General features: G+C 40.3%; 1 protein-coding gene across 2 annotated transcripts in view; it reads left to right on the forward strand.

Annotated features, from left to right (window-relative positions):
• The window catches only part of GALNTL6 (polypeptide N-acetylgalactosaminyltransferase like 6), a 948,073-nt gene that overhangs the window by 481,463 nt on the left and 449,525 nt on the right, over positions 1 to 17,085 (forward strand). For both annotated transcript variants that reach the window (XM_024194141.1, XM_024194132.1), the window contains one exon: positions 9,815 to 9,981. In XM_024194141.1, coding sequence (XP_024049909.1) covers positions 9,815 to 9,981 — 167 coding nt within the window. The remainder of the gene's footprint in view (positions 1 to 9,814; positions 9,982 to 17,085) is intronic.

A 17,085-nucleotide genomic window follows, 5' to 3' on the forward strand; every position in this document is an offset into this window, starting at 1 on the left:
GCCTGTCCAACCTCCTCAGCAAGGAGTCTCCAATCACATAAACCTGCCTTTGCCTGGTGACAGTACTCTGTACAAATCTATCCCCTGTTCCCTGTAGTTGTACCTCTTGTGTCTCTCTATTTTCCCTTATAGTCCCCCTAGTGCCATCCTCTATCCTACTGGGGCCCGGTATTGGTGCTGTCTCCATCAACTCCTGCCCTCTCTCTATCGGACTAGCCGCTCTTCTCTTCTTCCTCTGCCTCCCACCATCAGTTACCACCTGCTGCCTCCCCTCCTCGTTATCCAAACACTCAAACCTGTTCCTGAGTTCTATTCCCCCCTCACTAGCCCTCCTTTTCCTTGGCCTGCTCCTCACAGTCACATGCTTCCACTGATCTTGCTCTGCCCCTGACCTTCCCCCCTCACAGACCATAGCCTGTGCTTCCTCCTGCACCCCAGAGCATTCCCCTTCTGCCACACCCAGCTTCTGCTCCATTAGCTGCTCGAATCCCCTTCTAAACTCTACCATAGTATCTACCTGCATCTGGAGCCCTCTAATCTTTTCCTCTAGCAGGTCTATTAGGCGGCACTTCATGCAAACATACCTTTGTTCAGGCTCCCCAGCGAGAACCATGTACATACCACAGCTGCAACATGCAATCATCTGCATTGTGTCCCCTGCTGCTTGGTTCATGGCTGCTACGGTCTCTGCCTGCTGCTCCTGGGGACACAAGGCACACCCCCCTGCCTCCCCTTCCACCTCCCCCTGTAAACTCCCACTTAAACTCCCCTGTTAGCAGCCCTGTTTGCGGCTCCTGGTGCCGCTCCTCGCAGCTGTTGTTGGGTTTTTTTTTAAAAAAAAGAGAAAGGATTGGTGGCTCAGCTTTTCCATCATAAACAGAATGACATTTGCAACATCAAACATCGCCTCCTCTCCCACAACCCTTTAAAAATAAATACTCGGGATAGTTTTATATCGTTCCATAACTAGAAAAGGGAGAAGAGCTAGAGACTCCATTTAGTTCTTTAGGGAGTTCAATCTATTTTACATGGAATTTGCTTAACTACTATAGTGGTGGGCAGCCATATAAAACATAGGGGACAGAGAGATTCCCAATAACATTCAGAGGAACACTTAGCAGCTTGTCTCTATACTTTTTAAGTACATCAGAAGCAGGAAGCCTGCTAAACAACCGGGGGCCCATTGGACAACTGAGATGCTAAAGTTCTGGAGACTTCTCAAGGATGAGAAGCCATTACAGGGGAACTAAATAAATTATTTGCATTGGTCTTCCCGGCTGAGCATGTGAGGAAGATTCCCTAATCTGAGCCATTCTTTTTAGGTGACAAATCTGAGGAACTGTCCCAGATTGAGGTGTCATTAGAGGAAGTTTGGGAACAAATTGATAAACTAAACAGTAATATGTCACCAGGACCAGATGATATTCACTCAAGAGTTGTGAAGGAACTCAAATGTGAAATTGCTGAACTAACAACGGTGGTATATATATCGTTTAAATCAGCTTCTGTATCAGATGACTGGAGGATAGCTAATGTGATGCCATTTTTTTAAAAAGTCTCCAGAAATGATCCTGGCAATTACAGGCCAGTAAGCATAACATCAGTATCAGGCAAATTAGTTGAAACTATAGTGAAGAACAGAATTATCAGACACATAGATGAACATGATTTGTTGGGGAAGAGTCAACATGTTTTTTGTAAAGGTAAATCATGCCTCTCCAATCTACTAGAATTATTTGAGAGGGTCAACAAGCATGTGGACAAGGGTGATCCAATGGATACAGTGTACTTAGATTTTCAGAAAGCCTTTGACATGGTCCCTCACCAAAAGCTGTTCAGTAAATCATGGGATAAGAGAGAAAGTCTTCTCATGGATCAGTAGCTGGTTAAAAGATATGCCTATCTCCTAGAACTGGAAGGGACCTTGAAAGGTCATTGAGTCCAGTCCCCTGCCTTCACTAGCAGGACCAAGTACTGATTTTGCCTGAGATCCCTAAGTGGCCCCCTCAAGGATTGAACTCACAACCTTGGGTTTATTAGGCCAATGCTCAAACCACTGAGCTATCCCTCCTCCTAGGAAACAAAGGGTAGGAATAAATAGTCAGTTTTCAGAATGGAGAGAGGTAAATAGTGGTGTCCCCCAAGGGTCTTTACTGAGACCAGTACTATTCAGCATATTCATAAATTATCTAGAAAAAGGGGTAAACAGTGAGGTGGAAAAATTTGCTGATGATACAAAACTACACAAGATAGTTAAGTCCAAAGTGAAGAGTTACAAAGGGATCTCACAAAACTGGGTGACTGGGCAAAAAAAAAATGGTAGATGAAATTCAATGTTGATAAACGCAAAGTAAATGCACAATGGAAAAAATAATCCCAAATATACATAGGAAACGATGGGGTCTAAATTAGCTGTTACCACTCAAGAAAGAGATCTTGGAGTCATTGTGGATAGTTGTCTGAAAACATCCACTCAATGTGCAGCACCTGTCAAAAAAGCTAACAGAATGTTGGGAATCATTAAGAAAGGGATAGATAAGACAGAAAATATTATATTGCCTCTATATAAATCCATGGTACGCCCACATCTTGAATACTGTGTGCATATGTGGTCACCCTTCTTAAAAGAGATGTATTGGAACTGGAAAAGGTGCAGAAAATGGCAACATAAATGATCAGGGGTCTGGAACAGCTTCCATATGAGAAAGATTAATAAGACTGGGACTTAGTTTGGAAAAGAGATGATTGAAATCTATGAAATCATGACTGGTGTGGAAAAAGTAAATAAGGAAATGTTTACTCTTTTTCATAACACATGAACTAGGGGTCACCAAATGAAATTAAGAGGCAGCAGGTTTAAAACAAACAGAAGGAAGTATTTCTTCACACAACGTACAGTCAACCATTGCGGTTATGGAGTTGTGGAACTCTTTGCCAGGGAATGTTGTGAAGGCCAAGACTATAACAGGGTTCAAAAAAGAACTATATAAATTCATGGAGGATAAGTCAATCAGTGGCTATTAGCCAAGATGGCAGGGATGGTGTCAGTATCCTCTGTTTGCCAGAAGCTGGGAATGGGCCACATGGGATGGATCACTTGATGATTACCTGTTCTGTTCATTCCCTCTGGGGCATCTGGCATTGGCCACTATTGGAAGACAGGATACTGGGCTGACCCAGTATGGCTGTTCTTATATTTGCACTAAGTCCAAAGGGAACCTGGATCAAAATATAGCACAGATTTCACAAGAGAAAGACACTAAACTTACAAAAGCTCTTATGGGTTTAGGAGGCACTTAATTAATTACAGGCTGATGACATAACCTTTGAATGGATAAGTTGGTGCTTCAATCTTGTCTGACGTTCTTTTGTAAAATAGAGCTCCGTGTTCTTTCCATGCCCATCCCAAGGAGACCCCTCACCACACTCTGAGCTTTAAAAGCTCCTTGAGGTTCTACTTGAAGCAGAAGTAAAGGCCTGAGAAAGTCCATTCAACTTTTGTCTCTTTGATGCTAATTCATTGAGAAATACTCTCGTTAAAGCCATACCTAAAGGGCTGTCTAACTGCATTTTTCACTGCTATGACCTGGCTGGCTGACAGTTAGGTCATGTCAAGGCTTATATTATCTGAGGCAGAGCAGTTTCTACTGTCTAACTTATGAAATTTTCAATCTGGATTTTAGGCAAAAGCAGCTGCATGTCTTCACTCATACTTAGTAAATCTCTTCTGCTTACATTCAGATCATAGGGAGGAACCTTGTTTTGGTTCCTCAGTCTTACAAAACATATTTCCAAGGAAGCGGAGCTCATATTCTCCCATTTCTTTGTGGTTTAACCCTGATCTTACTTATAGTGCTTAAGGCAGGGTTCTTCTTTATCTCTTTTATACATCCCTTGAATTACATTTACCATCCGTCAGTGAGACTCCTCTAAAGGGACAATCTGGGCAGCAGTACTTCCCAAATATTTTTTATGAAATAAAATGAGCTCAGGTCCCGCCTTCCTGTGCTCTAGAGACTATTCATATGTGGGTGCATTGAATGAAATACTAGGATAATTAAATATATTAATACACAAAGACATTGTGCGTGTATGCTCTGTGATTTACTGGTTATATACCCTTCTGACCCTGTACCTAGATAGATCCTAGTTGCCAGATGCAGCAGTTTCAGGGAAAGTCCATCTTAGGTCAGTCAGAGTCTTCAGATACTGTAGCTGACAAACTGTAAAAAGTCTGTATTGAGCACATATGAACTGTGATTTTTTTTCCAGAAACTCATAACTTGGCCAAATTTGGGTGAATTTTCACAGAGATGGCAAAAGGTACATTCCAGATAGCAAGAAGACCCCTCTGACAAATGTCAAGGCCCTGCTCCAAAGTATGGAGGCATTAGAGCTGCCCAACAAAGAAGTTGTAATAATTTTTTAACCTGGGTAAAACTTAAATATAGCTGGCCCGGAACTGGATTTTTGTGAGAAATTCCATGATTTCATTTTTTTTCCTACTCCAAAACAGAACAAAACCAAAAAAATTCAAAATTTCTCACAAAACAAAATTCCTCTCTCTCCCCAAAAAATGGTTTCAGGTTGAGTGAAACATTTTGATATCTTGTTCAATAAAATCAAAATGTTCCTATTCTGACTTATTTTATATCTATAAAATAAAAAATTGAAATGAAAAGTCATTGCAAAATGGAAAATTGAAATGTCCTGTTTTTTCTAAATGACATTTAATTGAAATTTACATTGTTTTCACATAACATTTAGTTTTGGATTAATTGGCATCTTCCAATGGAAAAATTTTCTGTCAGAAAATTTCCAAACAGTTTAATATTTTCCCTTATCCAATTCTCAGAAATAGTTGAATCACTTTAGATGCTACTTTATATATAGATATATATCATACTCCTGGGGGAATTCTGCACCACTGCGCAATGTGGAATTTTGCTGAAATTAATGTGCGCTCAGAATTTCCTTTCCCCCCACAGAAATGAGCTGCAGTGCTGCTAGCCACCACTAGGGTCTGCTGGACCCAGCAGAGCCCAGTTTGCACATAGAAGACACTGCTGGAAGGAGGGAGAGTGAGCTAGATGGTTCCTGGCAGCTGGAGTTCCCAGCATGCCGTGAGGGAAGGAGAGGGCAGCACGCAGGGAACTCTGTGCAAGCCTGGGGACTGAGCATCAGGCAGTTTCTCCCTCTGGATCCCTGGGCTCTGGGGGTGGAGAAGGACGGGTGTCTGGGAAAGGGGGGGGGGCGCAGCTAGGATTGGGGGGAGATGGGATGCGGGTATCTGGGCTGGGGGGGCGTGGCTGAGCTCTGGGAAGGAGGAGGTTTGGGTGCATTGGCTGGGGGCTCCTGAAGGTGGCTTGGGGGGGAGGGTTTGTGGGTGACTGCCCCCACCCCAGCTGGGATCTTCGGGGGTGGGGGGGGAGAGGGCAGAGAAACAGGAACTGGGTTCTTTAACGCTGTAGTCCGGGGGAATTTGTGTGTGTGTCTGTATTGTTACAGACATACTTGCTGACAGGTGTTTTGAAATAAATTACCAAAATAATTGAAGCTGGCATGATTATGTAGTGTTATTTTGACAAATAAAATGTGCAGAATTTTAAAATATTGTTTGCAGAATTTTTAACTATTTGGCATAGCATTTTTAATTTTTTGGCACAGAATGCCCTCGGGAGTAATATCAGTTGGAGGCAGACACCTAGCATGGAAAATTTCAGCTCAAACTGTTAAAGATTAGCAAAATTATAAGCAGTTGTAAGCCAGGTCTTAAAATGGGAAGTATTGGGCAACCTTAACTATAGTATCACTTATAACTAAGTGAAAGTTCCAAGTCCCACCAAGATACTGGTTAGACCCATACAGTAAAAGAGCCTGTTCTAGATATGTAACTCTGCTTCCCTCTGGACAACAACTCCCAGGATTCTCACTCATTCATTCACCCTTCTCTCTGCAGAGTGTGGGGCTTGAATGATGAAATGATAGTGGAGTAGTGGAGTCATCGAAGGAGCACTCATTTGTCCTGCATCTAGTCCTTGTTCAGGAGTGATTTGATGCTCTTGTATCCATTTCAAATAAACTCTGGCCCTGTATTTTTATATGTAATTAAAGATTAGGAGGTTCTTTCATCCTGAAGCTGAAACATAATCAACAGGGCAGACCCCTGAAGCAACCTACAGATGTCTGAGGATCAAAAATCTTAAGAGGTAGGAGAGCTTCCTATATGATTTATGCTGGAGGCATGAGACCCAGGATTAAGCCTCTTGCATCAGGATGTAAATTTTCATAGGTCCACAGAAGCCCGTGGAGCTATGACAATTCTTACCAGCTGACGATCTACCCTGATATCTTCAGATAAGTAGAATTACAGGTAATTTAGCCTTTTAAAAATAACTAGATTACATAGACATGAAGAAAAGCAAACTATTAGGGGCTGGAAACTTTTAATGATGGACACTAAACATATGAAACTTCAGATTTTCTCTTTCAGATTAGAAGATAACACACATTTTTCTAAGAACTCTCTGAATGTAAAGCTTTAAGTATATTTTCTTTATATCATGATTAGTTACCATAACCTCTTGTTTTCATGAACAAAAACTAATGCCAGTGATAGGCCACCTGTCAAGGCTGAATCCCCACTCTGGCACTTCGAGTACAGAAGGTGGGACCCACAAGGATTTAAAAAATTTATACTTGCCACTCCAGTCTTGTATTAAACTCTCAAGGTTACAGCTTTTCTCTGACCTTGGCTTGGTAAACGCTGCCACCATCTAAATGCAAACCCCCCCCCTTGGACCCAGGAAGGAGCACTTGGGAATTCCTCCCTGTGGGGTACTCTCAAGCCCTTTCACACACACTCCCCTCTGGGGAAGAGCTGAGAAAGAAAACAAAGGAAATCAGCTGTTGCCCCCAGCTAGTCAAACAACATGCACAAACCTCTAGGGCACCAAAACTCCAATCCTGTTCTTAAAAAAGGTAAATTTTATTAAACGCAAAAAGGAAAAAAAATACATCTAGAATTTAGTCTTTTGCTAGATTTTAAAAGAGCGATTCCAAAAATTAAGCACCCAAAATAGCTTTCTTGGCGGGGTTCAGCTTTAAGGTTACAAACAAACAAAAGCATCTGGGGTTAGCACAGAGGAGATCCACATGCCAAAATAAGAAATAAACCTGATCGCGTCTATCTAAACATTCCTAATTTAAAAAGCAACAAAGAGTCCTGTGGCACAGGACTCTTTGTCGCTTTTTACAGATCCAGACTAACATGGCTACCCCTCTGATTCCTAATTTACTTACTTATTTGGGGGGTTTCAAATAAGTAATTCTAGTTATGATCTGATGATTTCTCATACCTGGCTTAAAGCTTTACACAGCATTCCTGCTGCCCTCTGTTCCCCTCTTTTCCAGAGAGACACAACAGAAACAAAGGGAAAGCTTCTTTCCCAATTTTAAAAAGTTCTAGCCTTCCCATTGGCTCTTTTGGTCAGGTGCCTATTCCTTTTCTTTTACCTGTGGACTTGTTAACCCTTTGTAGGTAAAGCAAGCATAGAACAGACACCAAGAGGGATTTTACAGCTAACTGGCTGGCTGGGTATCCATAAAAGGGAGCTACCCCTGCGTCATTTATCACACCACCTGTTCTGAGGATTAAGCTTCTCAATGGCATTGATACTTGTATTTATTATTTGTGTTCTTCACAATAGTATCTGTAGCTATAGCAACTACTGCCACTCCATCCCAATTTCTTTCTCCTCCAGTGAAGTTATGGGGGGGTTGCAGAAGAAAGAGTACTTGTTTGTTTATATGGCAATGAAAAAATTAAGAGCTGGCTGTACCTGAGCTAACAGTTAAGAGTGCTTCTCAATGTCACTGATACTTGTGAGGAGAATGTGATAATGAAAGTTGTCTCGAATCTGTTCCCAAGACTGTTGGGGTTTTTAAATAATGTTTTCTGGAAAATATAAGGCCCAAACCAAGTTTCATTATATTGTTCAAAGAACACTAATAGACTCTCTTCTGCAATTACTACTGATGTAAGGATAAGGCTAAACAGAAATCAAAAGGAACAGTCACAAGAGTGACATGCTTGCAAGCTGCATGGCAACTTTAAAAAAAATACCATAATAGAAGCTCAAACTAATTGTGTGTGCCAATTTTTTTAAAAAAGTAAGAGTACCAAAACAATACCTCCATAGCTAAACAGCAGAGTAAAAGAAGCCATTAGAGACAAAAAGACATCTTTCAAAAATTGGAAGTCAAATCCGACTGAGGAAAATAGAAAGGCACATAAACTCTGGTAAGTCACGTATAAAAGTGTAATTAGGCAGGCCAAAAAGAATTTGAAGAGCAACAAACAGAAGTCAAAAACCTACAGCAAAATTTTTGTGAACTACGTCAGAAGCAGGAAGCCTGCCAAACAATCCGTGGGGCCACTGGACAATTGAGGTGCTAACGGAGCACTCAAGGAAAATAAGGCTGTTGCAAATAATATATTTAGCTTCTCTGCCTCTCTCTTCACTACAAAGAATGTGAGGGAGATTCTCATATCTGAGCCATTCTTTTTACGTGACAAATCTGAGGAACTGCCCCAGATTGAGGTGTCAATAGAGGATGTTCTTGGAACAAATTGATTAAATTAAACAGTAATAATTCACCGGGACCAGAGGGTATTAACCGAAGAGTTCTGTGTGAGAGGATGAATCAGGCACCATACTTATTCAATCTTTGGCTTCTTTGCTGCAATGGATAAGAAGGCATGCCAATTATGATCTGAACATCCATTAGGGGCTGGGCTGAGGTCACCAACTCTTTCCCATGGATTACTAAAAAGATATTGGATCATAATGACTTTGCATCACTGTTGACTGGAGCTGAATTTGAAACACTGACCTCTAGATAAAAGGCTCTATAGCCCACTAAATGTAGTGTAACTATCCACTCCAGACATTATGTGGTTTGAAAGTTTATCTCAGAATTAAGGGGCTTTTAGACATTGTTGCAAAATGATAAGCTTTTAAGTATGTATTTTACTGGATGGCATTATATAAATGCAGTTGTTGATTAACAGTTCTGAAATACTTTTGCCTTTGCAGTTAGCAAAAGATTAGTGTTGATATCCAGAGACACGTTTTTTTTAACACTTTTCATTTAATGGCATCCATTGTATTGAATATTTAGAAGTAGAGCTGGAGTTGTACTTGCATAAGTCTTTGTTTGAATATATACTATCTAGTAAAATAACTTTTCGTTGTCTACCAGTTTTGCCTTTTTGAGTAAAGAACTAATTTTACAATTCTTCTTTGCTTTGGATAATAAAAGGATCATTCAAATTCTTCTTTTAATATGATATTTCAAAAATATTTTGAGTAAATATATCCTTATAAAGAGAAATAGTATTTAGAATGCACATCCTCTACTAGTTACTCAGGAAGAATTCCCACTGAAGCCACATAATCTACTTCTGGGTTTACATCAGCATTACACTATTGTACCTTCATTTTTTCTAATTTAAGGTGTTATATTTGTAAAATCCTTGCTATTGAGTACTTGAATAAAAAAGGACCCAGTAGTTATTGAATATTAGTTTCATGGCAGGTACTGTGTCGGTAGTTAATGCTATTTAATTAAATACATAATTTAATTAATGATGTGATTGATTATAGAGTTAAAGACACTGTTTGGATATACTGAGTCATTTCACACCACAAAATGTGATGGCTGAACAGAGCAAACAGTTGAGTTGTATATACTGAATCCATTCTACTCTTCTGTGTTCTTATACTCCTCCTTTTTTTCCCCCCCTTCTCAGCTGTAAGCACAAGGTATACTTGGAAAAGTTGCCAAATACTAGCATAATTATCCCATTTCATAACGAAGGATGGACTTCACTCTTGCGAACCATATACAGCATTGTCAACCGGACTCCAGACATCCTTATAGCTGAAATCATTCTTGTGGATGACTTCAGTGACAGAGGTAAGATCCAGTGGTTTAAGATTGTGACTATGTAGAAATTAAACGAGAGGAAAATATAAAGAAACAAAACCTGTTTGACCAGTTGTACCCAGAAAAGATCAGTTTAGTTGTTATAGTTTGCTCATTCATTGAGCACTGCTTGTTTAGTTAGGTTTTTGTGGTTAGCTTGTGTGTTACTATGGATGAAGGGTGAAATATATTTTATATTAAGAAGAAGAAAAAGGTAAAATCTCTCTCATGCTTTTCCACTAATAAAATGTTTGAATTGGTGCATCTTTCTGAAATGCTGCAAATTAGTAATGTTGAAAACATATTTTTTTCTGTAGGCTTTATTCTCCCCAGTAAAAACCTATTAACTTTCACCTTTTAGATGTGACTTGACAGATTTCTTAACTTGTGTTTTATTGCATGAGGCAGCTCCATTTAACTGTACAAAATGGCCATACCGAAGAATGACAATATTATAATTTTTTCATATTATAGCCTGTTGACTAGAAAGGGAACATTGCTTCAGAACATGAGTTAGTTGAAATTTCTAGAAATCTGGATACAGTAAAACTAAAAAATCTTTTTTTGTTTTGTTTTTGTTTTGAAGCCTTAGCCTCTGAGTTGCTGCAAGTGTTAGTCATCCTCCATCATTAGTTCTTGAATTCAATGTCAATAAGTCCCCTTTCTTCTTGGTAAAATCCAACAATGGCAGTTTGAGGTATTGATTAAAAAATCAAATAATTATTTCTTTTCAAATGTACTTTATTTTTCTGACCTTAAATCTTGTAAACAACTTTGAATTTTAAAACTATCAGTGGGTACTTGATGAAGGTGAACCTTTCTCTGAACTGCAATCCACCAAAGCTGTTGCTCATCTCCAAGTGGATTGATATGTTGTGTAAAGGGGAAATTGCATTCTTGGGTAGTTTTCTAGATAATTAGCTTTTGTCTCAGTATGGAATTTATCAGAGCAAATTTCTGACCTACAACTATTATGGCAGGAAGCCTTTAGGTGTCTGAGAAAAATGTTTGTGTACCATTGCTGTGACAGAGCATTTCTCAGCAAGATTTTTATTTGACAATGATATCTGAAGGGGGTGTGTGTGTGTGTGACACATGAATCTATCTTGGCTTCTCATCACTGTCATCTCTATTGCCATATGAATTTTGATGAACTGTCCTTCTACATATAATGTAGTTTAACTGTAATCATGAAGTAAGCAAGTGTAATGCTGGCTGCTCCCTGCTTCATAGATTCTATACTATGACCAGAGTTTTCTGGGACAAGAATCGTAAGGTAGTGTTGCAATTTTTCGACAGGCAAGTGATTTTCCAGTAGTAAACAAGCTGTAGAGACATCTGTAAGGAGAAGTCTTATTGGTCATCTGAAAACATACTAGAAGTTTTAAAAAGAATAATTTTACTTCAAGAGAACACTGTTACTGAGACCCTGTTCTCTCATAAGCACTCGTGACCATATATGCATTCAGAATATGGTGGTATAGTAGTGGTGTTTTATGAAGGTTTTACTGACAATAAAAGTAGCTTTTATAATATTAAATATTATTGGTCTAGAAGGTTTAAATCTACCTCCCGGTTATTAGAGAGAATGTTACAATTAATCAAAGAATCTTTTCTCTCTTTTAGCAGTTCTCAGTGTGTTGGTTTGTTTCTAGTGAGCGCCCTCTGTCTGCTAAGCAAGACCTCTCTTAGCAGGGTGAAAATATTTTGTATGAATAAATGTCACCACATTTCCACCTTTGGAGTACATTTTCAAACATTGTGCATAGTTTTAACCAAACTCTGTGGGAGTCACATAGTTCAAAATTGCATTCAGCTTTGAGAAAGTCTTAACCTTTTAGACCAAGACATTTGTTGTTAATACAGGGATGAAGATAAGGCTTCTGAAAGAGACAGTACAAGACTGTGTCCCACTGAAAAATGAATACTAGTTTAAAGAAATTACTTTGCAAAACACTGTTCCTACCTCAAATATCATAGAATATCAGGGTTGGAAGGGACCTCAGGAGGTCATTTAGTCCAATCCCCAGACAGATTTTTGCCCCAAATCCCTAAATGGCCCCCTCAAGGATTGAGCTCACAACCCTGCGTTTAGCAGGCCAATGCTCAAACCACTGAGCTATCCCTCCCCCCAGATGCTTAACACTAAAATAGTGTAAAAAAATTGCAGTGGAAAATGCAGATTCAATAGTATCTAAACATTTCATAGAAACTTGAATTGCTGTGGGGGCTCTCCAGCTCCATAATATTCCTCCAAGCTTGTGTAGTACAGATAGATTAGTTTGATTTGTACTTCTGTTGCAAGATGACTTTTCAGTTCATGGAATGATCCAATCACAGTGATTCGTGAAATACCTTCGTGAAATATCTGTAATTAGTAAAATCCGTTCTACATCCTGTACGGGATCTCTTTTTGAAAGACTAGGAGAGGAAGCAAAGAAGGCATATCTAAAACAGCCTCTGGCTAATTAATCTCAGTGTAACTGTTATTGAAATCCATGGGAATAGAGAGTAAATTGTTGTACTCTATCACCTCTGTGCTGGAGATGTTTTCACATGTGCTAGTGATGAATGTGTATCCATTAGTGTCATTGTCCTTTTTCCTAATAAGTACCATATTGTAGGTGCCTGATTTATTCTAGTTCCTATTGTTCTGAAGCCAGTTATATCGTTTAAATAATGTTACATTTTTGCCATGGTATTCAACTGAAAAGTGTGAATTAGTGCACTCTGCCATTAAAGTTTTTATATGGTTCAGGATTCATTTAAACTGTACTTATCCCTTCCAAATTATTTTAAAACTGATGATAGGTGTCTAGCATTCCCTCTGAGGTCCTTTATTAATCAAACTCTTCTTCAGAACACTATTGAGGAGAGATAACTAAGAGACCAACGAATTAGTTGGAAATACAATTATTTAGAAAGGTGGAGAACACTTAACAACTTCAAAGGATTGTAAAAATAGATGAAGGAATGTCAGTTCTTTTCCTATTTTATATTTTTACCTAATGTTAACACTGAAGTGCATATAAAGAGTCTTAGATGACAGACAACAAAAATGTTTTAGTGCATAGCATACCACTGAGCATTTGGCTAGATTATTTATGAAAAGTTATTTGTGTGCCTTAATTTTATTCCCATTTATTCCTTCAGCTTTAGCTGTCAATACCAAAACCTTTGGCTTGTTCATGCATAACATTAGCAATAAATTATGACATTTAGGTATTCTAAAACTAGAAGAACTACATCTTTTAAATCTTGATATAACCCGAAACTAGAGAGCTGGTATAAAAAAAGGAAGCTAAACAAATGTTATAAAATATGTCCGTGCAATATTTATTTATGAAGAAATTCAGTGTTTGATGACTGTGTGAATGAAAGAAGCTCTCACAATCCTGAGGTAGAAATCTACATTTTGGTATATCTCAGAAGGCACAGTATCTTAAAAAGCCTTTTTTTTCATATGTTTCCTATCACATCTGAAGAAATCAAAGAAAAATTTATTGATGTATTTAATAGAAATAGTTCTTTTTTCTGGTTGTCTTAACCAGGGCCGGCTCCAGGCACCAGCTGAGCAAGCTGGTGCTTGGGGCGGCAGATTGTTCGAGGCGGCATTCTGCCCAATTCTAGGGCGGCACGGCCGCTTTTTTTGTTGTTGTTGTTCCGCTCTGGCCGCCCTGTAGGGGGCGGTGGCGCGGAGAACCAGAGCGCCCTGCAGGGCAGTCCTCTTCCTTCCCTCCCCGCCGACCGGAGCGGAGCCCTCACAGCAGGAGGCGGCACAGCGGGAGGGGCCGCGTGGCAGTGCCCCTGCTGTAGCCCTGGCCGCCCCCTTCTCTCTCTCTTCCTCTCTCCCGCCCGCTCCGCCCGCGTGCCGGCCGCACCGCAGGTTTTTTTTTTTTTTGCTTGGGGTGGCCAAAAAGCCAGAGCCGGCCCTGGTCTTAACAACAATGGGGTAAAAAAGGGATGTAAAACTTTAAGTGATCCATAGTGTTTTATGTGATCATAAACAAGAATGCAAAACACTAGTGTGTTGTCAAGGTCAAAGAGAAATGAGCCTGAGGCTTAAAGAACGTAAGTAAAGGGGTGAAGGGGAGGGGGAGAGAAATTCAAAATACAAATCTAAAACATGAAAAAGAATATACACCTCTACCTTGATATAACGCTGTCCTCAGGAGCCAAAAAATCTTACCGCGTTATAGGTGAAACCGCGTTATATCGAACTTGCTTTGATCTGCCGGAGTGCGCAGCCCCGCCCCACCGGAGCACTGCTTTACCGCGTTATATCCGAATCCGTGTTATATCAGGGTAGAGGTGTATTGTCATTTAACAAGTTCTATAAAAGAGACACGTGTTACTTCCATGACATGATTTGTCTGAAAAGACATTGACTTGGGAGCTAATAGTAATATATTACAGCAAGCCCTCTTTTTGCATATAGTGCATGTAAGCCTCTTCAAGTTATACATCCAGAACATTTAAAAACAGTCTAGATCACTGGTGGGCTGCGTGCAGCCTGTCAGAGTAATCCGCTGGCAGGCCTCAAGACATTTTGTTTACATTGACCGTCCACACCACTTCCTGCAGCTCCCATTGGCTGGGAATGGCGAACTGCAGCCACTGGGAGCTGCGGGAGCCTGTGCCTGCAGATGGTCAATGCAAACAAACTGTCTCACAGCCCACCAGTGGATTACCCTGACGGGCGGCAGGTTGCCCACCGCTGCTATATGCAGTGCTCACCAGTGATAAAAATTGGTATGTAATAGAAGGTGAGGTTTAGCATCTCACTGGCTCTTAATTGTATTCCCCTTGGGGAATACTTCACGCATTATTCATTCATGTAGCTCCATGCCCAGTTTGCCAGGGGTTTCCTGCCTGGCTTATTTAGTTGTTGGCTATTTTGTTTAGATTCTAACTTTCCTTGGACAGGGAACGTATCTTCCTCAGTGTCTGTAGAGAACCCAGAGCACCATCAATGTTCAGATAATAATATCCAGCTGCAGCTAGTTTGGCCATATAGCACATATCTGACTTTATTGCTTCATGCAAGATTGCAAATAGGATTTGGCAAGGTTGAGGACTGCCTGTTTTAAAAGCAAAGGAGTTGTAATTCAACGTCAGAACTGTATGCTTTTCTCAAGAATAATAAATTCAATCTGTTTTACGGCAGATTAAATCCCATTTATTTTACTTGCAGAAGCTTTTTGAGTAGGATGTCACTTGTGACACCAGTTTGTAAATGCGTGGCTTCAGATGTTGGGCAAGCATAATTTTTAGTGACTGAATTAAGGTTACGTTGCATGTTTATCTATCTTGCCACAGGAAAACTTTGCAGTAGAAGAAGGTTTTCTGATATTGTGGATGTTAGCTTTTCACAATAGGTGTTCTCCTATGTCAAAATACATAACTTCTCTTTAAAAAAGGAAAGGGTCAGAGAATAAGTAAGGGTGAACTAAGCAATATGTGGAATACGTGAGGCATATTAAAAGTAACAGATTCACAGCACTGGTCCCTCTCTCTGAGTCCTAGTTTCACTACTTCTGTCTTCAACTATTACTTTTGTCCCACCTCTTTTGCATCTTTGTTTCATTTGCCCAAAAATAATTTGGAGGGGTTTGTTTTTGTTTTCTTTGGTAAGTGCTTTAATAAAGCTATATTTGCCCAGCAGAGAGGCCAAAATCCCGACAGCATCTTGTAACTCGCTCCAAATGAACTGCTAGCCAAGGGCAACAAAGGAAGGATTAAGAATTCCTGGATAAAAGCTGGCACTTCATCTTAATCTTTTGGCCCTTTATTTCATTTAATTTCTGAAATGATTGAAATGGTTGTCTCCTTCTTAGTGAGGGACAAACTGTATATAGTGAGCTGTAGCTAGAGCTGACATTTAAGCAATAACTCCTTTTCACACATGGCACTTATTTCTTCTCCATGAGTCTAGCCAAGTTGAGACAGTGGGTACGTCTACACTTACCTCCGGGTCCGACGGCAGGCAATCGATGTTCTGGGATCGATTTATCGCGTCTTGTCTAGACGCGATAAATCGATCCCGGATCGATCCCGGAAGTGCTCACCGTCGACGCCGGTACTCCAGCTCGGTGAGAGGAGTACGCGGCATCGACGGGGGAGCCTGCCTGCAGCATCTGGACCCGCGGTAAGTTCGGACTAAGGTACTTCGAATTCAGCTACGTTATTAACGTAGCTGAATTTGCGTACCTTAGTCCGAAGTGGGGGGGTAGTGTGGACCAGGCCAGTGCCATGGAGAGCACTGTAATGTCAATTAGAACAAGAGTTTGCAACCAGTACAAACATTGGGCCAGATCCTGAAGTACATGAGGGGGAGAAATTTCATATTGATTTCCAAAGAAGATGACTCTGAACCTATTGCTTTAAAAAAAGGCTAGTGCTATTCTCCTCCTGCCCATGTATAAGTGGGGGGGGGGGTGCTGCCTCTCTGGCATTGAATGCCTTTGCTCCTTAACCCTCTGGAAACCTCTGGCAAGGAGAGCAAATGGCGCTAAGGTATGCAGTGAGCAGAGTAGGAAAGAGGTGAACAGTGGAGGGGACATGCCACTTAGTGGGTCTGTTCCCTGCAGACGTATTGTGTTTCTGCCCTAAAATCTAGGCAGGAGTTAATGCAACTTGGAACAGTTTTAGTTCATCTCTGTTGCCTCTGTAGTTGCTATTAATAGGCCATAGAGGGACCTTACTAATAATATTTGGGAAGGGAGGATACCAGTGAAGCTACATAGATGGAGAGATTGCCATAATAGGAGTGCCAACTTTAGACTCTCAGGCTCTGTAGGTTCTGTAGGATTGAACGGAATAGTCCCCTGCAAGCTCCACAAATCAAGCTCCCCAAATCAAATTGACAAATCTCTCAATAAACACAATGCTGCTACTTACTCCAGCTACCAGAGCCAAATCATTTGGATTTGATGCGCAAGACAGTATTTGAATGCAAATTTCTATTGTGCTTTAGCCATGTGTTTGTCTTCTTTGTATGGGAAAGCATCTTGAGGTTTTAGTCTGGTATGGGCCTGTCATAACTATAAAGGGAAGGGTAACAGCTCTCTGTGTACAGAGACTCCAAATCCTTTT

This window comes from Terrapene carolina, unplaced genomic scaffold (assembly GCF_002925995.2).
Source record: "Terrapene carolina triunguis isolate 2854851 unplaced genomic scaffold, T_m_triunguis-2.0 Scaffold66, whole genome shotgun sequence".
NCBI lineage: Eukaryota > Metazoa > Chordata > Testudines > Emydidae > Terrapene > Terrapene triunguis.